This window comes from Thunnus thynnus, chromosome 13 (assembly GCF_963924715.1).
Source record: "Thunnus thynnus chromosome 13, fThuThy2.1, whole genome shotgun sequence".
In the NCBI taxonomy this organism is placed as follows: Eukaryota; Metazoa; Chordata; class Actinopteri; order Scombriformes; family Scombridae; genus Thunnus; species Thunnus thynnus.
Window position 1 is genome coordinate 22,601,875 of NC_089529.1, and position 23,924 is coordinate 22,625,798.

A 23,924-nucleotide genomic window follows, 5' to 3' on the forward strand; every position below is an offset into this window, starting at 1 on the left:
TCTTTTTATTGCGTCGCGTTTCTCACACAGCTCAATGTGCGCATGCGCCACCTGCTGGACAGAGTGTTCTATACAAATCCTGAGCTCCAACAAAACTATTTGTCTTCTTGACGAAAGCTGAAGTTTGGACTTTTTACAGGGGCGGATTTAGTGATTTGGGAGCCCCAGGCAAACTCTGTCTTGCTTTGTTTTCACCCTCTTTCTAACTGGGAATGTTGGTATTGGCAGTGGTAGAAGAAGTAAAACTTTTTTCTTAAGTAAAACTATTAATGCCGCACAGTAAAAACACTGTAAAAGTCCTGCATTTTTCATTTAAAAAGTGAAGAGTGAAAGAGAAGTATTGTTAGCACAATTTACTTAAATGTACTTCACTTGTGTTCAAAGTGGAGCTTTTAATTCTTATGGAATGCTGGATAGTTTAATCAATAATAATGCATCATATTTTATTGGTATATTTTGTGAGTAAAATCTGAATCTGCAACATAACCAGTAACATTTAGCTGTCAGGTAGTGGTACAATGTTTTCCTCTGAAGTGGAGGTATACAGTTGCTTATTTTTTAAGTGCTTTGGGGGCCTTTTGCAAGTTATTTTGGGTTACAATGAGTTAGAATAGTAACATAATTAATAATAAATCTTTACCTGTTTGAGGCCCTTTTATTTGGGGGCACCAGGCAGTTGCCTTCCTTGCCTAATGGTAAAGTGCAGCCCTGACTTTTTATACAAACTTTTGACTGGTATATACAGTTCCAGTCAAATGTATGTGTCCCAGCCTGGGTAATAGTAACAGCCACAGCCAGTCCAACAATCCCAGCAACAGCATAATCATGGACATGCCTCTGGTCAAATTGCTTTGAAAAAGTTCAAGGTGCTCATCAGTCAGACCAATCTCTGTGGTCCTCTCATTGGATGATTGAGGCAGCTCCTGTGTGTATATGTATATATAAAGTGTTGCGATGCTGCCCATATACCTGATGAAGGTCGGACAGACTGAAATGTTGTAATCTAATAAATATTTAAGCAGTAAGTGAGACAGTGTGTGGGAGTTCTTCAACTTTCCAAGTTTAAATTTGTGAACCAAAATGTGCAACAAAGGAAAGTTAAATGTCTGAGACTAAGTGATATCTTGAAAAAAAATCTTGATCTTTACTCATATGTGTTGTGATTCAAGAGAGCTGATGTAAAGAACTTTAGACAACTGCCTTTGAGTCCCTTTAAATGTTAAATCATTTTAAAATTGTTTTAATTTTGTCTGTTACAGTTCTATCTATATTTATTTTGTTTTAAATATTTAACTGTATCTTAAATTTATCTGTAAAGCACTTTGATCGACTCCTGTTGTTCTTTTTGGTGTTATAAATAAATTTGACTTGACTTATGTTACTTTTGGACAAAATAGACCATTAACTTGATTTCCACAGTGAAGACATTTGACTTATTACTATATTACTATTACTATTACCATTACTCTAACGAGTAACCAAAGCCTGCACATAACATTTTGCACCAATATACATACATGGCAGATGTAAAGATTGATTTCTGAATTTAAAGGATCAATATTGGATCTTTCACCTGAAAACATTTTGATTGATTTATTTTTTTTGTACCCAGCCTCATAGAAAGGGGTCATTCTGCATAATGAGTACTTTTACTTTGAATACTTTCATTACATTTATATCATAATACTTCTGCAGCTTTATTATATACAGTTTTAAATGCATGATTTCTACTTGTAACTGAGTATTTGTAGTATTTCTATGTTAAGTAAAGGATCTGAGTACTTCTTCCACCAGTGTACTCCATTCACTCTGCATCTTGTCCAATGAGGGCTACATTATGATCCTACACCTCCCTGCTAATTGATCTAATAAAGATTTGAGTTAAGTGTACTCTGTTGCATTAGGTACTATGTGTTTTTTTACTCTTGATTTACTAATATATCACATCATTTTAAGAACATATTTATATTTTTTCCTCTGTCTGTATGCATTTGTACTTTTAATGAAGCGTTCATGTGATATTTATATGGACATTGTGTGACCACCATGATTAGGTATATCATCCTTACCAGTACAGTATATCGTTGATTATATCTTTCAGAGATGATGTATGACATGTCATCAGAGCACATCTAGTATACATACAGGTGTGTTCACACTCTCACACTTACCTGAGGAGGACCTCTGGCAGTTGAAACATTGTCATGTGCACACAGAATAAAAGAAGATCTGGGAAAAAGATAGCAGTGTGCTAATATTTTTTCATCCTTTTGTGCAGAATTTTTTTTTTAGATTAGCACCTTCAAGGAATATATAGGGGTGTGAGTGCCTTCTGATGATTTTAACCCAATGTCACAAACGCAACTCTTTTACTTTGCCATTATTTTTAAAAGAACACTAACATTTAGGAAATATGCTTGTTTATTGCTTAACTCTGTCATGAACAAATATACAAAGCTGCCCACTATGATGACAAGACTTCTTGAGGTGCTGCATACATTCACTGCACTGTGGAGATCCATTAATACCAGAAAAAGGAAAAAAAAAAACAGATAAAATGCTAGTAACAGCAAAAATAAAAGTTAAAACTGGGATACTAGGTCAAAATTTTGAAATTGAAAGTTTTTAAGCCAGAATGATAATAAATCAAAATAGGCTTATCTTGTCCCGTCAACTTAAGAAAACAGCTGACAAAACCCCCCAAAAACTAGTAAACAAAACATGATTCTGCAAAATACAAAGAAAGTAAATGACAGTAAGAAACATACAAAATGAAAAGAAAACAAAGATATACATATATGAAATAAAAGAAAGAATTAAACATTATCAATTAAATATGATGACAACTTCTTTTTAAGGGGACACATGGCCATGTTTCTTTTTGTAAAAAGGAAGGTGAAAATAATCAACCTGTTTATTATTGAATCATTCTGACTTACTATCTCAAAATCAGTGGGAGCAAGTTTGGCAAGATGCCCCTCTCCCTCCATCACCAACACACGCACTGAGCTATCTCAGGTGGCGGGAATAATACAAACATCATCTTGTTATCACACGCATGCACACACACACACACGCACACACACACACACACACACACACACACACACACATACACACACACACACACACACACACACACACACACACACTGTAAAAGTGCAGTAACCTCATTGTTGTTTTATGCAAACAGTCTAGCTAGAAGCTAGATAGGACGGCGCACTGAGGCATATGCAAATCAGGCAGTGCAGGGTGTACTGCAGAGGTGAACGTTTCTCCACTTAGGAAAATGCCGATGAGCAGCCGTGGATTTCCAAACTTTTTATTCCAACACTAGCTTCCTTTTGAATAATCAGGAGGACAGACGGCAGCTGGAGCAGCACAAACCTTTTACCTGAGGTGAGTCACTCCTCCAGCAGAGGCTCTTTAATGACTTTTTCCTTCATCATTTCATGTCTCGCCTGAGTTTTAATAGGAGTTTGTGTGCTTCTGTGCTTGCTTCAGATGACAGTGAGAGCCAGGCTGAGGTCTGGAAGTGCTTTATGAATATTATAACTAGCGATCACACAGGAGTGTGTACAGTTTGTGCGCTGTTGTGGAGGGGAGGGCGCATTAGAATAAACTCAAGATCATTTTCCTGGGTGGCCTGAGTGCTTCATTGTCCTGCCAAAGTTACAATCCTGTAGGAAAATCAGCTATATTTATCATTACAGATATTAAGATGAGCGCAGACACAGTGGAGCAGTCGGAGGCTGCAGCTGAACAGGCAGGTAAGAATATTTCACCTTCTTCATAAAACCCCGCTGAATCACCTCAGCACACGGACAAATTGAACAGATGTGACTGAGGACAAATCGCTGTTTATTCTGTCACTGCTACTCATACTGGGGTTCCACAGAAAGAGTTTGTTTGTTGTCTTTACATTTAAAAGACTGTCATATTTTATCAGCCTGAACAAGAAGTGTGTATTATAGGAGGATTTAATTATCAATTGCCACTTTTAATGTAAGAAAAGATGTCTGGATTATCTAAGGAAAATGTCATTTAAAGCCATGTTCAGACAGTTTTTCTCTCTCAGCTGTGAGAATATTTTTTGGATTCAGTGTCTGATGTATGCCAGTTTAAACATCTTTAATCCAGCCTTTTATTTGAGTATAATGTCACTTTTTGAAGTTTTATTGCTGCTCAACAATCTTTAATGCTGTTATTTCCATTAGGTGTATTTAGTAAATGCAACTTTTTCTGACTTCACCAGACACAACATGCTTTAAAAGCAACAACTCATTCCTCATACTGGTCCACATGATGCCCAATGTGTTACAAGTAAAAGCTAAACAAGCAGCATCTTGATCTGCTGTTGTTTTGTGAGGAGCTGTGTGTGTGTGTGTGCGTGTGTGTGTGTGTGTGTGTGTGTGTGTGTGTGAGATCCAGGTATTCCTCATGTTGTGGGGGCTCACCTCCCTCATGGGGACAAAAAACAAGTCCCCTTAACGTAAATCATTAATTTTAGGGTGAAGACTTGGTTTAAAGTTAAGGTTAGTTTAGGGTTATGTTAAAGTTAGGGGTAGGCATGTGGTGGTTACGGTTAAGTTTGGGATAAGTCTCCGGGAAATGAAATGCGTGTGTGTGTGTGTGTGTGTGTTTGGTGGCAGTTGGTTGCTATACCAGGATGCACCAGAGGCTGTTTGCTGAGAAATGCAGCCTACCCGGGGGCTGAGGACAGCAACCAGAGTGCAAAACAAAACCAGGAACCAGCAAACAGAAAATGTGGAACTTTTATTTAGACAATAGCTGCACGCATGAGAGAAGTGAATGGCTGTTTTTCGTGGAAGTATTAAATGTCTATGTTTTTGTCAATATATGGTCATCGAGGCACTTTTTGTCAGTATGTGATCAGATGTGCTTTCATTCAGGTGCAACTCTCATCGTTAGTTAGTCATGCTTCACTTTTAGGAGGCTTAGCTGTATTGTTGTGGAAGGGTCGTTTCACCCAAATTCAAAATATATATATCCACACTAAAAATCATTGGGTTAAAGTTTTATCCAGTTTGGATCAATATAGCACCACCACAATACTTTGTTAGTGTTACCGAAAAAGCCACTCAATAACCTGTATATGTTTTGAATCTCACATGTACGTGTAAAACAAATACATGTGTTTTGTTCAAAACAATGTATTTGTTTTATCTAAAGCTCAATTTTATTTGTTTTATTCGTTTATTTAACAGGGACAATTGACTACCCCAGACTTGGCTAGAGAAAACTAAATTTCATCAGCAGTCCCTGAGCAGGCAAACTGTGTGTAACACTGGGTCAAAATAACAGATTGTTAAAGTTAAAGGTGCAGTGTGTAGGATTTAGTGGCATCTAGTGGTGAGGTTGCAGATTGCAACTAACTGAATACCCCTGCCCTCACCCTCCCCTTCCAAGCATAAAGGAGAACCTACAATGGCCACAAAACTCGCAAAAAACGTGAAAGGCAATCTCCACTGTAGAAACATGGTGGCACAACATGGCGGGCTCCGTGGAAGCGATATAAAAGGCTCATTCTAAGGTAGCAAAAACACAATTCTTAATTTCAGTTTATTATACACTGATGAAAACATACTTATGAATATTATGCTCCATTTCTGGCAATAGATCCCCCTAAATCTTACACACTGGCCCTTTAACCCAATGTTGTATTATTGTTATATCTATCTATTAAAGGAAGGAATCGCTGTATGTCTGTATGTATGTCCTTCATATATTTCTTGAACCGTTCATCCAATAGACTCCATACTTGGCGGGTGTATGGCTGTGAAACAAAGGGAGTGCAGTGTCAAATTTGGTGCAATTTGGACACACGATAGGTTTAATTTTAATAAACTTTGAATAAGCCAGCGATCAGCGAGCTGCTCCACTCTGTGCAGGGGCAGGATGGAGCTTCAGGGTGCTGCTGACTGACTCCATCATGAGAGGGAGAGACCAGAGACGAGGTGTAACACAAGTCAGAGAAAACACACAACAACACTTTTACCTTGTGTCTAGACAGAAAGCGTAGCGTTAGCAGTATGTTTAGCAATTCAGCAGTGAGTGACTACACAGGAGGCGTTCAGGTACATTGTTGAGCGTAGGTCACCCCTGTTTTGGAAGCGCTCAGAGCCCAATACACAATGACTGTAGTTACGCGTGTAAAATGAAGCAAATATCTCCAGGAACAGTTAAAAACCAGTTTGTCTTATATGTTCTGAGAGTGTGGCAATTGTGAAGCGCTACTACAGACAAAGCACAAATCTTTGGAGCAAACATACCCACTCAAATCTGAACTGAAGCCACAGAAAATAGGAACAATCTAAGAACCCAATATGATCGATCCACTTTATTTTAGGATGCACATTATTTTATTTTTAAATGCAGACTTTATTTTAGGCTAAAGAACATTTATTTACTATTAGAGAACTTATTATTCATAACATTTATGTATACAAAACAAACACTGGCTCTAGAGAGGGCTTTTCACGTTTTTCGCATTTCAAGGCCACCATAGTTCTCCTACATGCATGGAAGGGGAGAGGGAGTACTATCATTTGGTTGCAATCTGCAACCTCACCGCTAGATGCAACTAAATCCTACACATTGGTCCTTTAAATAATACAGCGGTAATGCGTCTTTCCAATCAAGTGTCCATATTCCTCTGGATTATCCACAAACCTTCCCTTGCCTCCATTTAAACCTCTTTCTAAAGGAGAAGTAAAAAGTATAAAAACAGTTGGTGTTCTGTAGATTACCCAAAGTAACGGCAATATTGTCTCTGAAATTAAATTTTGCTGTTGAATTTAATGTAATTTTTTAATAGCATGAGCACCACAAAGTCCATTCACCTCCACTGTATTTTTGTGGAGACCGAAATCTCAGAGACAGATCTCTCAGTGCTATCAGCATGGGTAGATAACACTAGAGGAAAATCAGATAATATGTTGTTATTGTTTTGTAATGTGGGTGAACAAAACCTTTAACTATTCAACCGTTAACATGTTATGAAACTAGGTGACACTTTCTCTGATCATTAAGATACTGTATTCCCACAAAGTATTGACTATAAGAAAAACATTCTGAATCTGTAGTGTTTATCTTTACAGCTGTGCAACTCACTTTGTGCAACCCTGTCACCTAGAAATAATGTATATCTACTACAATTTGTTCTGCCAAATACATCTAGGATTAAACCTAATTGTTGCTTAATCATGATCAGTGGCAATGTTTTTTCAAATGGAGGAAGCGCTGCGCTTTTGTACTGCATGCAAGTCACAGGGAGGTTGTTGTGGTAGATGGTGGATATACAAAGTGCAGAACTTTGACTTTGACTTAGTTTTGTATCCTGAGTTTCATGCGTGAGTAGGTTTAGGAAACAGTACACTGTGTTGTACTTCCAGTTTTTACCATTATTTTAGCAAGACCATGATCGTTCCCTGGTGCCTATAGCCATTTATATATATATATATTTTTTTTTTTCGTCATGATTTGGATGATTTGGTGTCATAATTGTCTGTTTAACTTTACCTGGTATAGTTTTGTCGTTTTCCTGTTACTGAAAAACCTTTACTTTATGGAAAACCAGGCACTCAATAGATCAGAGTGACGGTTCGTTTTAGATTGCACGGCCTGGTGAGTTTACGCACTGTCACTTTAGAACTCAGACAGATTGTTACAAACCAAATATTTATCTTTTCCCGACGTTAGAACAATTTCAAATTTTTAATAAAAAGTGTCAGCCCTAGCCTGAGGTGAAGCCTGATTCAGCTGATACTAGAGCTCTGTCCCTATATTGTCTGTTTGCAGGTTTTGAGTACGTGGCATAATCTGACTGGCAAAGGAACAAATTGAAATATACTTAAAGAATTTATCATGCAAAAGAAATCTGCTGTGCATTTCAGGTTGCAGTTGATGAACATTATTGTCCTACAATGTTAATTAATTGAGGACTATACTGATAATCGATTGTCTTGAGTCATTTTGTAAGAAAAAAGGGACACAAATGTATCTGTTTCTTTCTCAAATGTGAATATTTTCTGTTTTCTATGATACTGAATATTTTTGGGTTGTGGACTGTTGGTCGGCACAAGACATTTGAGGATGTCACTCTGGGTTTTAGTAAACAGCGGTCAACATTTTTCAAAATTTTATAGCTTAAGTTGATTAATGGAAAAAATAATCAACAGATTAATCAATAATAATCGTTAGTTGCAGCCCCAGTGGAGAGATAGTTGCAGGCAGATCTCAGAAAGCAAGACAAGACATGCAGCTCTCTCTTCTGAAGTTTTTCACTATGTTTGGGGCATTTTATTCCTCTATTGGACATAAACAGGAGAGTGATAATAAGAAATATGAGGAGAGAGAGATGGAGGATGTCGTACAACAAGGGGTCTGCACCTGAAACAGACAGTTCATGGTCGGTGTCTTTGTGAAGTTTAAAGATTATAGTGCAGATATAGACTGGAAATATGGAGCCAGGGACGTTATGGTTATATGGTGAGATCCTCTCACTTTGTGAAGTTTAAATAGCAGAGAAACATCACAGCTTTTAATTTCCTTTTGGGCACATATTTCATCATACCTGTTAGTACAAAATAGAAATTTATACTGAAATATTGTATACCAATTCCAAAAGTTATACTATGTCACTTAGTATATAGCACATACAGTATACTAACAGTATCTGGTACAGAATTGGGACATAGCTTCAGTCTTCATGCTGCACAAATGTAATTTGGCATCATATTCAGCCCTCAAGACTAACTGGAGTCAAATAGATTACTGTGCCAAAGGGATGATATCATTCCACTTGTTCCCTGAGCAGTTTATAATAATTCACTTGTAGTCTGTTCACTCTTTAGTACATGTTAGGACTAACAGATGGAAACAAAATACTGGTTAAAACCAATCATTTTTGCACTGCAGTGGATCGACTTTTTTTTAACGTACAGTAAATATGTGCTGTGTGTATATGTGTGTGTGTGTGTGTGTGTGTGTGTGTGTGTGTGTGTGTGTGTGTGTGTGATGCAGTCAGTCAAAGAGCCCTAAAAACAGGCGTCCTGAGCTCATAGGAGCTGATTTGCATGTCTTGGTCATTTCCATACTGGAAGTTTGGCTGTGAAGCTGGTTGTGCTGCCCTGCTGGGCCAGTGACATAGTGGGGCGGTGATGAGGTGAGGAGGGTGGGGGAAGGGTTGGGTTGGGGAGTGAGGGGGTTTATAGGTGTATTTGCATCGTGTGTCTCCAGCAGCTCACTGCCTCTCTCTCACACACACAGTCCCAAAGGCCCCATTTGACATTCAAATGATGCGAGCTTATCCAGCACACCTTTGAACTCTTCTCCTCTATCAGCTCTCTCTCTCTCTGTCCTCTCCTATGCTGCGTGCTGTACACATCACTTCTTGAAAAGACTTGTCAGAAGTGTGTTTTTTTGTAAACACAGCTCTGCGTGTGAACAGTCAGCAGCCAGCACCATCAAAAACTGCTCAGCAAACTGCTGCAAAAATGTCAGTTTTACTTTTCAGCAGCAGTTTTTGTTCAATTTGATTTACTTTTTGAATAAAGTTAGATCAAATTCTACTCAAATGAGGTCATTGCAGCAGCAAAAAGAGAAATATTCAGTGGAGAAAAAACTGTGTAATACAAAATAATCATTGATATCATGTCTCACATATACATGTCAACAGTGTTTGAATGCTAACGGACTTGATATTTGTTATGATGTGATTTGTTCTGTGTCACTTTGAAGTTGAATGTCACAGAAACCACATTTTAAAACTCTGAATTTCTTTCTTTCTCTTGTCATTTAGAGCAAAACGGACTCGACTTCAATCGACAAGTGAGTAACAAAGTTCTTCATAACTTAGTGTTCAAATTCCTTTGAATGAGGATTTCATGAAAGAGGTCTCTGTCATCAGGAGGATTTGTTTGACATGTAGTAACCTTTTCCTGTTAGCTAACATACTTAGACACGGTAACATTTGTATCCAGATCAGTGGGTGAAACTGACACTTTCACTTTAAACACTTTCATGACATATTTTAAGGGAAAAATGATCTAACTCACGTCTTAATCTTTCATGTAAACATTTAAAAAAAGATTTAGCAACATTAGTAACATGTTGCTACACCATCCCTCACAATCAGCGATTGTATGTGTGGTTTTTATTTGTTTTCCTTTTTAAAACAACTGAAACTGCCATTAAATGTTGACTGGGAGAGACGTTGTGTGGGCTGCAGGAGCATCAAGAGAAAGCAAAGACTCAAAGGAACCACCAGGATCCTGTTGTTAGAACGGAGATCTAACTGCTGCTGGATGTTAAATGATAAGGCAGATGTTATTCTACATTCTTCTTATTGTCAACAATTCTCATGAAAAGGCCAAAACCAACAATGTGTTAGTCTTTTTCTCAATACTTTCTACTACCCCAGCCTGTCTATGGCAGTCAGCCCTAAGCCCATTGGTTTCTACTAAAGACAAATCTTTAAAAAGGGGTCACAAATATATATTCACATTTTCAAAAGAGGCTCAGTAATTTCCTAAAACAGCAAGGCACTGTAGTTTTTGCAAACCTATCTCAAACAGGAGTGCATTTGTTGGGGACTATTTTCAGCTGTGCTCTTGTGCAGTGGCCCCAAACCTTTCAAAGCGAAACAATCAGCACTCATGAACCCTTGTTTGGGTTGCAACCAGCTACAAAAGAGCGATGTTGCCCTCAAAGATTGATTCATTTGAACAGGTTTTAGAAGCCTGAAGTGGTAAAAATTATCCAGTATCTTACGATAAAAAGCAAAGATTAAAGGATATTAAAAGTATTTCCAAATTTCTCAATCATCTCACAGCCCTTCAGTTTGGGAACCACTCTCGAGAGTATTTCCAGAGCAGCATTTTTGACTAAAATAACTAAATAAATAAACTAAATGTCATCCGGTGCAAGACTGATTTGTTTTTAATAGCTTTGGGACAATAATCGAGCTTTATGGCACAGAGGAATAAGATATACAACACCCTTTTTTGTTAGCAGGATCAATTTATTGTTGATTTTTCATAGGATTTGATGATAATAAGACACATGTAGAGTATCACCAGACTTCTTGTATCCTTTCACAAACCTGAGTTGGAATATAAAGAGCCCAGAGCTGTGTGAATAATACTGAGTGTGCTATCGGTATTATTGACTGTCACTTTACTCAAGACTTAAGGTTTAACAGACATTTAGACGGCTAACATCCTCAGGATAAACTACCTGCTCTACCCGCAGATGTCAATAATGACTACCATCTCTTTAAAAAACCTCAAATAGTTTGCAGCTATTTGGATACTTCTCCAAACACTCTTTTTGGCAGAGGAGGACCTTTCTTTCAGTGGTCATGTTTTCAGGAAGTGCAGTGGCTTTCGGGAGGAGGGGGGGGATTGGGGGGGGGGTTATTTGCATACTGGCTTGCCCAAGGGAAGGGAGAGAGTCTATCACTCTTTGTATCATGTTTAGTGACCAAACTGGTCCTGGTATATATATGAGTGTGTGCGTGTGTGCTGTCTCCCTACACAGCACACACACACATAGTCAGACACATATAAACATGGACCCATTTGTCTGTGAAATTATGCACAGACAGTTTCCCATCCTCTCAGTTTTACAAAACCAACTGATCCATTTTTCTTCTTTTATCTAACCGGAGTGTGCGCTGTTCGGTTGTGCTTTCCATGTCTTAGATAAAGACAGAGGATATCAACGACTCACCTCATTCAGCCTCCGCACTGAAGACATGTCACCTGACACAGGGCTCTCCGGTGCCTGGAGGTCAGCTGACTGGGGTAGGACATAGACTCACTCAATATCTGCATTTTAAATGTTATTTAAAGGGGAACTCCACTGATTTTGCACACAAAGATTCATGGTGATCATTCATTTATACTGAACAGTAAGCACTTACATAACTCAGTGATTTATTATTTGTAGGATTCTTACTTATTGTTTTTGTTTTTTATTTATCTATTTATTTATTTTTTACATATCGATTTAATGGCTGAGAGAGCCAGAGCCAGGACAGATGCATTTCATTCAATTGAACATTTTAAATGTATATGACAATGAAGTTGAACTTGGTAACACTTTATTTTAAAGGAAACATCCACAATTTTTCAAGATCAAAAATGTATTTAAAAGTTTATCTAATGTTTATATGAGGCTTCAGCAGTCTGAGTTAGTCAAATAAAGTGGATATCTTCCACAGTTACAGTCTTTTTAGTAAAAAAAATTCCCTCTTTGTGTGCCGACGCACAGTGTTTTCCTGTTCAGCTGCAGTGGGAGGCTCATAACAGAGGAAGGGACTTTGGCATTAAAAAGACCGTAATGTTGAAAGATATCGACTTGATTTGACTAATTTGGAAGGCCGAAGCTTCATATTATCTTAAAACAAACTTTTAAATACACTTGTGCACAGAAGGAGGACTGTGGATTTGGTCCCCATCACTTACATTAGTGCATTATGAAGGGATCTTTTAATGGTCAGTATGAACTGGAGGAATGATTACAGCAAGAAAAAAACATGTTAATGTTCATATGGGTGCCTGACTGTTGTTTTAGGACAAATTTGAAAAACTGTGTATGTTGTGTTTGTTAATCTACAGTATTTAACAACAGTTATAGTGTCTTGTACAAAGACATTTTATTTACAACAATGTTTTACTATATTGTCATTCATTATCTCTTTATACACCAGCCTCCACTTATGGCGCCAACAGGGGGAGTTATTGACATATACATTAAAAGACACTTATATCTACTGACAACTACATTTCAGTGTTATTAACCATGTATTAAATGTTTATATAGTGATTATTAATGCTGATTAAGGGGACTTAAAGTAAAGTGTTACCAGATCCATTTTCTCAGCAAGAGGAGTGCTACATAAACAAGTGAAAGCAGTTCTTTAAAGTTTTCTCTGGCTGATGATGACCCTGATGATGCCACAGTGATGTCATGATTGTTACCTCAGTTTGGGCTTGGAGACTTGTACAAAATGTTAAACAAAAATCCTGCTTCACACAGTGGAAATGTGGAGTGTGATAGATGTGGACATTGAACAGGCAGCTACAGACATTATAAAAATGCATTATGGGAAATATAGGATTCAGTGATTCTGGAGTTTGATCTATTTTATGGGATAAAATAATATCTTGTAGCACTTAACATTCTAGCTTGGTAATAAATAGGTAATTGTGGGGTAATATTCTGATAACTAAGAGGTAATAATAAAGTAAGGTTATATCAGTGTAATATTTTGATTAAAAATGGTAACATGGTGACATTAATGGGGTAATAACCTGAATTAATGAAGTCATATAGGTTCATGTTTTCAAAATATTATGGTCTAAGGCCATGACATTATGTAGAAACAGGTAGTTTTGCATGTTGCAGCCCTGATTCAAGGTTATTGCACAGAAACTACACTAATATCACCTTATTATTGTTATTCTGTCTCTTACAATTACCCCAACTTTACTAAAGTACAGAATTCAATCGCTGCCATACGCCAAAATACTGAGAAGGAACCAAGAATCGGAAAGAATCAGTCATCAGAACTTTGTTGAAATTGTTACTAAAGTAAAATGTCCTTAAAATATGTGTTTTGTTCCAGGAGCTCACCTCTCTCCACACCATGCAGCAGCTGGTTCTGATGCCACCGTCTCACCTCTCGTCCCCTTCCCCCTTCCTGCTCTCCCAGAACCCCACCAGCCACCAAGGTAGAGTCTTAAACATCCACTGATGTTGTGAATGTGTATAAAATAATGCTATAGTCATTTGGAAAATGCCCATTTGATTAAAGTGACCCATGGCATCTTAGAATTTTATATATGTATATATATATATATATTTACTTATAGCAACATGAACTTCAGGGCTCAAGAGCTTAACAAAAACATCTACAATCTACATCTACAACAACTAGTCGTGTCCTAATTCAAAGTCTAGATTTTCATACTTAACTGGTCAACAAAAACTGGCACTGACAAATGTTGAATTGACAAGACCTGTTGTCTTTAAAGAAGTAGTTCAACATTTTGGGAAATGTACTTATTGGTTCTTTTTGGGGGAGTTTGATGAGAGGATCAGTATGAATCTCATGTCTGTGTGTTATGTACACAGCTGAAGTCAGGAGATTGTTAGCCTAGCTTAGCATAAAGACTAGAAGCAGAGGGAAACAACTAGCCTGGTGGTCTTCAAAGTTTAAAAATATGCCAACCAGCACCTCTAAAACTGATTATTTACCATGACACACCTTGTTTGTTTAATATACACATAAACAGGAGCATGTAAACTGGAATTTACGTGATTTGTCACTATTTCTTGACAAAGAACAGTTTATCCATCAACCTAGGACTTTTGGCTCTGTCCAAAGTTAAAAAAAATACACCAAACAACACCTCTAAAGCTCACTAATTAACATGCTGTGGTCAATTTAACTTGTACATAAGCACACATTTTTGAATTAAGTTTGAAGCTCAGACTATTTTCTGGCAAGCTTACCAAAGTCTTGCTGTCGCGAACAGATTAATCAATAATCTGCTGTTTTTTCTTTGCAGCCCTACTGCAGCAGAACCTGCTGTCCCTCCCTAGCCAGAGTCAAACTAGTCTCCTTCAGCATCAACCTGGACTGGCTCTGACTCCACAGGTAAATCAAGACCACTTCCTGCCTACACACCACACACACACACACACACACACACACACACACACCTCAGTATAAAGTATAATACACCAAGAACAATGTGCAGGCAAAAGCAGGGAAGAAGAAGACTTCGAATTCACAAACATGGATGTAAAATACCCCAAAAATGAGCTTTTCATGTTTCCTGAGGAAGGAAATTCTCATCCTTCCGTTCATCACATTTGTTAGGCAAATAAACTGTGGTTAAGGTATAGTTAGCCAACAAACACACCTGGATACAGTTAGGAGAGAGTTTTTTTTTTTGTTTTGTTTTTGTTTTGATATTAATAATGGATCACATAACTTGTGAAAGGAGTTGCTTGTAGTGACAAACCACAGACTCTGTTTTCAGAGGAAAAGCTCTAAAAATCACCTGTAGGCTACCTGCTCAGCACCAAACAGCAGACAGACAAAGTTAACGACTAGCTGGTGAACATAGCAGAGCATTTTGCAGCTAAAGAGACAGATATTTTTCTCAGGAGTTTGTAGAGAGCAAAAACAGCTAAAAGAAAGTGAATATTGGATTTTTACTCACCAGGTGGACAGAAACATGACTCCAAATGTTTGCTAACATGTCAACTTAAAAGGTGTTGATATGACAGTGTTGTGTTTACAGCTTGTTTCTGCTGCCCCCAAGTGGCCAAAAATCAGTTAATTCAGGTTTAGAGATAAAATAAGGATACAAAATTGTACTATTGGTACAAATGGTACGAGTACAAACATTTACTTACTAAAAAGAGGGTTATACCTGTACAGGAACGTAGCCTACTCCAGTGACAAGCTTTTGTTCTGTCAGCGGTACAGCTCAGCTATTTGTAAGAGTGCAGCTAGCCATGTTGTCAGAAAGCAGCACTACTAGCCACAGAAGCAAGTTGGCTGCCAGTCAACAGCAGCACAGAAATATGAACATCTGGACAAGTAAATGTTGAGTCTTGCAGTTAAATTATGGTCATTTTGTATTACAGGACAGTAAAAACCTCATTGCCTCTTTTATTTCAGTTGGAACCTGAAGATTTTTTCTGTGATGTATTTCTGATCCAGGCTATGAGTCGCTCTGGTCTGGCAGGACCGTCTATGGAGAACCACATGGACATGTCCCACCTGCAGATGCCCAAACACATGGCGGTACCACCACAGGAGGAACCCAGTGATCTGGAGGAACTGGAGCAGTTTGCTAAAGCATTCAAACAAAGACGCATCAAACTGGGCTTCACTCAGGTACTGAAGAGGATGAACCCCACTATCTTCTCCTTTAAGGACATTTACTTTCACACCTAGAAGTCTTTGTATCTTCTATCTCTAAGGTCGCTCTATGAGGTCGTATTTATGGTTTGTTCTGGAGCCCTAAAAGAACTTGTCTGCAGTGCTCAGGGTTGTTTTTACATCTGCACGTTTTAGTCCGGTTACATCAAACTCTGGTTCGTTTTTCCCCTCGGAGTGATTCGTTTTTGCAGGTGTGAACACAGTAATCGCACGCGGGTGCGGACCAAAACAACCGCACCGAGACCCTGTAGAGGAGGCAGTTTTAGTCTAGTCCCAAATGAGCTCTGGAGTGGTTCCTTTGTGGTGGGAATATGATCCCACCTCGATAAGACCCAACTACTAGGTGTACTCTGCAAGTTTAAGTGAAAAGGCTCCTGTAGCCTGGTGAGCTTTGCATAGTGGGATGCAGATGAGCTAATTTAGCAGTAGCTAACAACTAGCTGGAGAATGAATCGAGGTCGAACCTGGACTAGTGCAACGTAATATGTTGTATTTGGCCAGTGGACCTCCAGTTTATGTTCTTGCTCCCGCCCCAGACACATCTGACCAGTGAATGAAGTGAATGTTCTCACGTGGCTTGTAGGGCAGCATTTTGGCTCGTTTGGATTTTTCTCTGTGTGAAAAGAAACCGAACCGAGGGGAAAACGCAAGTTCTTCAACTCATCAACTGATTCGGACCGGAGCAAATAAACTATAGGTGTGAAAACATCAAATGATACTTCTGGTTTATCACAACTCTGTCTTAATTTTGTACTTTTTGGCTATCATTGCCATCAGTAATAATAACTCAAGCAGTCAGACGATCAGACAGGTTGGAAACAAATCATATTCGGAGGAGAAAACAAGTGTAAACAGTAAAATTATTACTCAAACTGTCTGTTGTAAACATCCTTTACAATTTACACACTGACCTACTACTTCAACTTTGATTTAATGTATTTACTGTAGTTGTGTGAACAGTTTTCCCATGCCACCAAGATTTCAGATGTGCTCCCCCTCAGTTTTCCTTCTAAATAAAGTGGTTTATATAATCTAGCTAAACTCCTGGCTTATTTTCAACCTGTCTCGTTGACTTGTTTAGACAACTTGTTGCCCCATTGGTCTTAGTTGCAGCGATGTCATTGATCTCAGCAATTATTTTGATGAACACAATGTTATCATAACTGAGATGATGACAAGAACTATGAAAATAAGACCAAAGTTGGCAATTACTAGATCTTGGTTTACATTGTACATCATATCACTTTTAAAATATCATCATATTTTGTACAACTACTGTCTTACACATTTGTTACTACTTTTGCTGAAAAAAATGTGAACTAATTAATCTTATTGAGATACACAAAAGATAGATACATTTTCACAGAAATCAAATTAAATTTTCATAACAAAGATATAGATGTAGGGATCTTATTTTGATCCTAAGACTAAAATTGCCCTAATGCATTATAAAATATGAGCATATAAGTTAATTCTTGAACTTTGGAAAAAAAATCTTTACTCAAAGTCCAACTCAAGCAAACACGAGATGTGGTTGAAAGCCCTGGAAAAAAACAGTAAATTAACCTTAAGATTTCTTTTGTCAACTTAGGAATTATGTTTTGTGCCTGCATCTTCTTTGACTTTTGTATCAGAGAGTGATAATATTTAATGTGTTATATGTAATATGTTCTACGTGTGTGTGTGTTTATGCACTATCACAGGGAGATGTGGGCCTTGCGATGGGAAAACTGTACGGCAATGACTTCAGCCAGACCACAATCTCTCGCTTCGAGGCTCTCAACCTCAGCTTCAAAAACATGTGCAAACTCAAACCTCTGCTGGAGAAATGGCTGAGTGACGCAGGTACAACACAGTAACTGCTATTTTATTTTTTATTACCATTGTATTCTAGTTTGATATAAAAAGGGATAGATGAACAAGCTATGAAAATGTAAAATCCAAAAAATTGTCTATTTGAAGAGGTGTTTTAAAACTTTTTTATTTTTTATTTTACATTAACTTAAAGCATTTTACATATTAGCATCTTACTAACTATCAATATCAGCTCTAAAATGATAATTCAGGTGTATGTATATTATAATGATTTTCCTTTATCCATTACCACCATTCTTACCAGCTACATTAGCTTGTACTTGTACTTGCAACCTCTGTTGATAATAGGACTGACTGAGTTTTGCATTAGCAGGTGAGTGAGTTTGGTTAGTTTATATCCTCACAATAATCCCAATAATCCAACTGTATTTCTATATTTTGTTTATATGTAACTTTTTCTGTTAAAATTCTGAGCAGCAGGAAAGTATTGCTTCTTGCTTTGTTGTAAACATTTTTGAAAGTATTTGGTTGAAATTAGGCAGCTAAAACCGCCTTGTTGAAGGAATAGTTTGACACTTCAGGAAATATGATTATTTGCTTGCTTGCCAATAGTTAGATGAGAAGATTAATACCACTCTCATGTCTGTATGCTAACTATGAAACTTAAGCCAAAAGACGGTTAGCTTAGCTTAGCTTAAAGACTGGAAACAGACAGAAACAGCTAGCCTGGCTCTGTCCAAAGGCAAAAAAACCCCTTCCTACCAGCACCTCTAAAGGTCACTAATTACAATGTTATATCTTGTTTGTTTAACTTGTACTTATGTATGGTACTACTTCCTGGAGTCTTAGCTGGTTGCCTGGCAACCTCAATGACAGCAATACTCCAGATTTTGTGGTACAGGTGAGGTAGGCAGGTTTTCTTACCTTTGGACAGAGCCAGTTACTGTTTCCCCATAGCCTTTATGCTAAACTTAGCTAACCGGCTGCTGGCTGTAGCTTGATATTTAATGTAATTACAGACATGAGAGTGGTATTGATTTTCTCATCTAACTTAGATGAAAATAGCACCAGCTTTGTGCGAAAAGCGCAGAAAGTGAATAAGTATATTGACCAAGATATCAAATCATTTCCTTAACCACTTTGATTAATAGCATAGGACAGAGGTCAGGATTTCAACTGCTTGTTGTGACTGAATGGGAATCAAACTACAGTCTGGCTAATGCTAACTGTTACCTGATTATTATTGCTGTTTAAAAGTGATGATAAATGTCTATGTAATATTTGTTTTTATGATAGAGAACTCACCTTCCGACTCAATGAACAACCCTATCGCTCTGCCGCCCCTGATGGAGGGCTACGGACGCAAACGGAAAAAGAGAACAAGCATTGAAACAAACATCAAGATGACTCTGGAGAAACGTTTCCTTGATGTGAGCACAAGATTGATTCGATATTAAACCAGTTTTTATTGTGAGCCTTTAGTTTCTTTTAAAACATTGTGACAACATCAAACAACATGATTTTAGTCATTGTGAGCACATTAGCATGCTGACGTTAGCATTAACTACAGCCTCACAGAGTAACTAGTGTGGCCATCTTTTTCATGTCAGAAAATTTCAAATTGTACACATATTGGCTTTAAATGCATAAGTACAAAATTTTTCTTACTCATACATACATACAATGATATGTTCAAACCATTATTAATGTTGTTACAGACTCACAGAGCATTGTACAGTTCCTATTTGACAGTGAACTTTGTTCCTTGTTTACAAGCCATTTATAAACTTAACCGTCCATATAGGAATACCTTAAAAATGGCTTAAGTAAACGTTTTCTCATTAGCTAAAACAGTCTAAAAATTTTTCATGTTTTATTCACGTTATGTAATACAGACTTTGAGTCAGTATTTTGTATCTGTTCCAAAGTTGACAACTGAAAATGTCACAAACAAGGGACCACTATGATAGATAAATATCTTAGACACTGGGACTGGTTATCCACTATCAACCTTAAAGTGTCTATAATCAATATACAATTGATCAAATTAAAATGTGCAATGTTAGAAGTGTCGCCTGTAGTGATGAATGTACAGACAATTATCAGCAGCTCTGCAGCTCTGTATGGAGCTGCAGAGCTTCTGTATTTCAGCTTATTATTTAGCTGTCCAGCTGCACCTTTACTGTTTTAGTTCACTCTCAGTGATCTCATAACGTCATTTTCAGCCACAGCAGACAGCTGTTCACTGTACACTACCTGCTGCATTTAGCAGCTAAAGAACCAGATATACCCTGCAAAAACAGAGCTAAAACAGAGTGAATATTGTACTTATATTCACCAGGTGGACAGAAACACAACTTCAAATGAATAATAATGTTACTGTAACTGCTGGATGTGGAAATAAGGAAGTGTTTGTTAACAAGGTGATGATATGTTGTGTTCACAACTTGCTTCCGCTACCCCTGAGTGGCCAAAAAATCAGTTACTGCAAGTTTAAAGATTTCCCATGCTAACATTTGAAGGAGAAAATGAAATTACTGTTTTTTTTTTTGGTTTTCAGAACCCCAAGCCCAACTCTGAGGAGATAACCATGATCTCAGAGCAGCTGTCCATGGAGAAGGAGGTGGTTCGAGTTTGGTTCTGTAATCGGCGTCAGAAGGAGAAGAGGATCTACTGCCCAGTGGCTAGTTTACCAGTCAAATCACACAGCTACAGCTCCAGAATGGTTAGCCACAACATAAGTCTATGAGTTACTCTTTAGGGAGATAATTGGAAATTCAAAAAAGACAGTTATGCAGTTTTTGCAAGTGATCAAAGTTTCTTAGTAAACATGATAAAGGTTCTTACACACTAAAGATAAAGAAGTTCTAAATGATCCTTACATTATTCATGTTATGGCAGCTGAAGAGTAAACAGACCTTGAGGCATTAAACCATCATCAAGGTTATTAAATAAAAAAATAAACAGACAATTTTCCATCCTTTAAAGTATGAGAGCTTTATTTTTTTCCTTGAGCACAGTTTAAGTAATTTTTAAAAATAAAAAACCTGTTGAAATCAGAATGTTTAATATGGAGATTTTTGGTTATAAAGCAACTATATTCCTCAGCTCTGATGTGAACTTGACTTTGTCTGATTCATTTTCACACTGTTTCAGGCTTCAGCATCCAGATCCTACAGCCCTCTGGCTTCAGGCGGAGGCAAGTACTGTTTCCTACATTCAAGTACTGATCATGAGCGTTAGAAGAAGTATTCAGATAAATACCAATACAGCAATGTAAAAATACTTCATTACAAGTAAAAGTCCTGCTTGATAAATCATACTTAAGTAAAAGTACATAAGTATTAGCAGCAAAATGTAAAGTAAAAGTACTCATTTCATCCCTCTGACTGATGTATTATTATATATGACATCATTAGATTATTAATACTGAAGCATCAGTGTTAGAGCAGCATGTTACTGTCGGAGGTGGAGCTAGTTTCAACTACTTTATATACAGTTAGCTAGTTTAGTCCAGTGGTTCCCAACCTAAGGGTCGGGCCCCTCTAAAAGGTCACCAGATAAATCTGAGGGGTCGTGAGATGATTAATGGGAGAGGAAAGAAGAAAAAGCAAAGTACTGATACATTAATCTGTTTTCAGTTTTTTGACTTTTTCTCTAATAGTTGATTTTTGGTGAAATATTGGATAATTTTAACATTTTTTGAAATGAAACCATGTGAGAAGTTTAGAGGGAAAAATCACCATTTGGTGGAGCTGTTAACAACTCATAGACATCTGAAATGTGACCCCGACTACACACTGCTTTTTGTAAGACTTCAAAAGCCAAAAAGGTTGGAAACCACTGGTTTCATCTTTAACAATGTGTTGTATTTTAAAAGCTTGTTATATTATCCATTGTGTCAAATCTTCATCTGACCAGTAACCAAAGCTGTCAAATAAATGTAGTGGAGTAGAAAGTACAATATTTCCCTCTGAAATGTAGTGGAGTGGAAGTATAAAGTAACATAAAATGGAAATACTTAAGTGAAATTCAAGTACCTCAAAATTCTACTTAAGTACAGTACTTGAGTAAATGTATTTAGTTACTTTCCACCGCTGCCTATATCAGAATTCGATTTGACAACATCAGTTAGAGTGAAAGTTCATTCTTGACCTTGAAAACAACATAAGATGTTCCTACTATCACTATATAGCGTGAGTGCTACTGTGTATGATCCATGTACACACCTGTATGTTGGTTTCTGTGTGTGTGTGCTTATTCAATAACGTGTTGACCTTTTTCCTTTCAGTTTCATCAAATTCCTCTCCAAACAGTGCAAGCCGTGAAGCTTCTCCTAACAGTCTGTCTACAGCCTCCGCCTCTTTATCATCTCAGGTCAACCCAGCTTCCTACAGCTCACCAGGGTATGAAACCTTCTTTTCTCTCACAGCCTTCATAATTACAAGAACATGAAGCCTTTCAACCAAAAACAAAATAAAAAAAAAATCTGATTTTACTCGTTGCATTTAAAATGTGTAAACTGTATTTGTTAAAGGGAATAGTTTGTTAAAAAACCCCAAAACAACATATATATACAAACACAAACTTCCCTTACTTTTTCACATTAGAGAAGAAGCAAATTAAAGGACCAGTGTGTAGGATTTAGTGGCATCTAGCCAGTGTTTGGTTTGTCTGTTCTGGGCTACTGTAGAAACATGTCGGCCTCCGTGGAAGAGGACCCGCTCTCTATTAAGATATAAAGGGCTCATTCTAAGGTAACAAAAACACGATTCTTATTTTCAGGTGATTATACACTAATTAAAATATACTTATGAATATTATATTCCATTTCTAGCAAGTCTGTTCCACTAGATGCCGCTAAATTCTACACACTGCACCTTTAATACATCCATGATGTGTGTCACCTTGTTGAGGATGAAGGAAAGGAATAGTTCGATATTTTGGGAAAAACGCTTATTTGCTTTCTGGCGGAGATAGATGAGAAGACTGATACCACTTTCATACCTGTGTTTGTTAAATATGAAGCTAGTTAAGCACATAGTGCCGCTATAAAATGACAAATTGATATTTTTACACATCAGTTTTTGTAACAATTACACAAATTAGATATGAGTGGTATCGATCTTCTCCTCTAACTCTCAACAAGAAAGAAAGTAAGCGTATTTCCCAAAATGTCAAACTATTCCTGTAAGACTTAATCACTGCATTAAGTAAAAATGTCTGTCTTTTATCTGTCCTAATCCTGTGATCCTCCCTTTGGCCTTTCAGGTCCTGGTACCGCACATGGAATGCTGCCGCATATCATCACTGAGAAACATCAACTGAATTATATGAAGCTTTTGAAGATTTTGTTTGAGAAGGATGTACACTGAGGATGTGACTGAGTCACATAATATCCCTGTTACGAGGGTTATAATTATCACAGGCCAAACCTTAGACAAACTCGTAAGACACAACGGCAGCACAAGTGGAGGACTCTCACACACCACACTGCTGTCAACACTCATGCAAGTCCCAACTGCCTCGAGCTGTTTGATTTGTCTTCATGTGACGCTCTACTCTGCTTATATCTGCTACAAAGATGAAGAATTCACAGAAAAAACACACACAAGACAGATATCATGACCACGGGTGGGAATTCTCATGTTCGAGCCAAAAAGCTTATGCCTTGAATTTATAACTGTCAAGTCAACTGTCAACTGTCAAAATAATCTGCTTGAATGTAGAAGGATTCAGGTCAAGATTCATTAAGATTGTGCTATGAGCTTTTCCTTTAGAAGAGCAATGATCTCAGTTGTTGCTGTTATTACATGTTTTTATGTTGATAGAATAGTTAGTGTTGTGTTAGTGAATTTGATGCGATCCTACAATTTCATACTTCTGGCCTGTCTAAATAAATATGCAGTCAAAACGAGGGGGTTTCACAGACTTTTCATCTGAATGTTCATGACTGCTTCAAAAGGACTGTGGTCAATTTTAATTCTTTAAAGGATGATAAAAAAAAAACCTCCTGCACACTGTGTCTGTCTGTGTCTGTCAGGTGCAGGTGATACATCTGATGACAGCTTTTCTCATTGTTTTCAAGTTACTTTCCTCCAACTCACCCGTCGCAAAATCA

At 37.5% G+C, this 23,924-nt stretch overlaps 1 protein-coding gene across 1 annotated transcript; it reads left to right on the forward strand.

Moving 5' to 3' along the window:
* The first annotated feature begins 3,207 nt into the window (after positions 1 to 3,207).
* On the forward strand, positions 3,208 to 23,720 carry pou2f3 (POU class 2 homeobox 3). The gene is made up of 13 exons (XM_067608667.1): positions 3,208 to 3,399; positions 3,714 to 3,770; positions 9,824 to 9,852; positions 11,727 to 11,828; positions 13,655 to 13,760; positions 14,601 to 14,689; positions 15,767 to 15,943; positions 17,692 to 17,833; positions 19,100 to 19,233; positions 20,364 to 20,528; positions 20,960 to 21,002; positions 22,095 to 22,209; positions 23,075 to 23,720. Exons 2-13 carry the CDS (start codon positions 3,722 to 3,724, stop codon positions 23,115 to 23,117), a joined length of 1,194 nt encoding a protein of 397 aa, XP_067464768.1. The 5' UTR covers positions 3,208 to 3,399; positions 3,714 to 3,721; the 3' UTR covers positions 23,118 to 23,720.
* Positions 23,721 to 23,924: the final 204 nt, after the last annotated feature.

Bases quoted from the DNA above. Each gene is read 5' to 3' on its own strand.
- pou2f3 (XM_067608667.1), top strand. From the start codon at position 3,722: ATGAGCGCAGACACAGTGGAGCAGTCGGAGGCTGCAGCTGAACAGGCA. The intron at 3,771-9,823 runs GTAAGAATATTT...CTTGTCATTTAG, and splicing joins GGCTGCAGCTGAACAGGCAG to AGCAAAACGGACTCGACTTC. The intron at 14,690-15,766 runs GTAAATCAAGAC...TTTCTGATCCAG, and splicing joins GACTGGCTCTGACTCCACAG to GCTATGAGTCGCTCTGGTCT.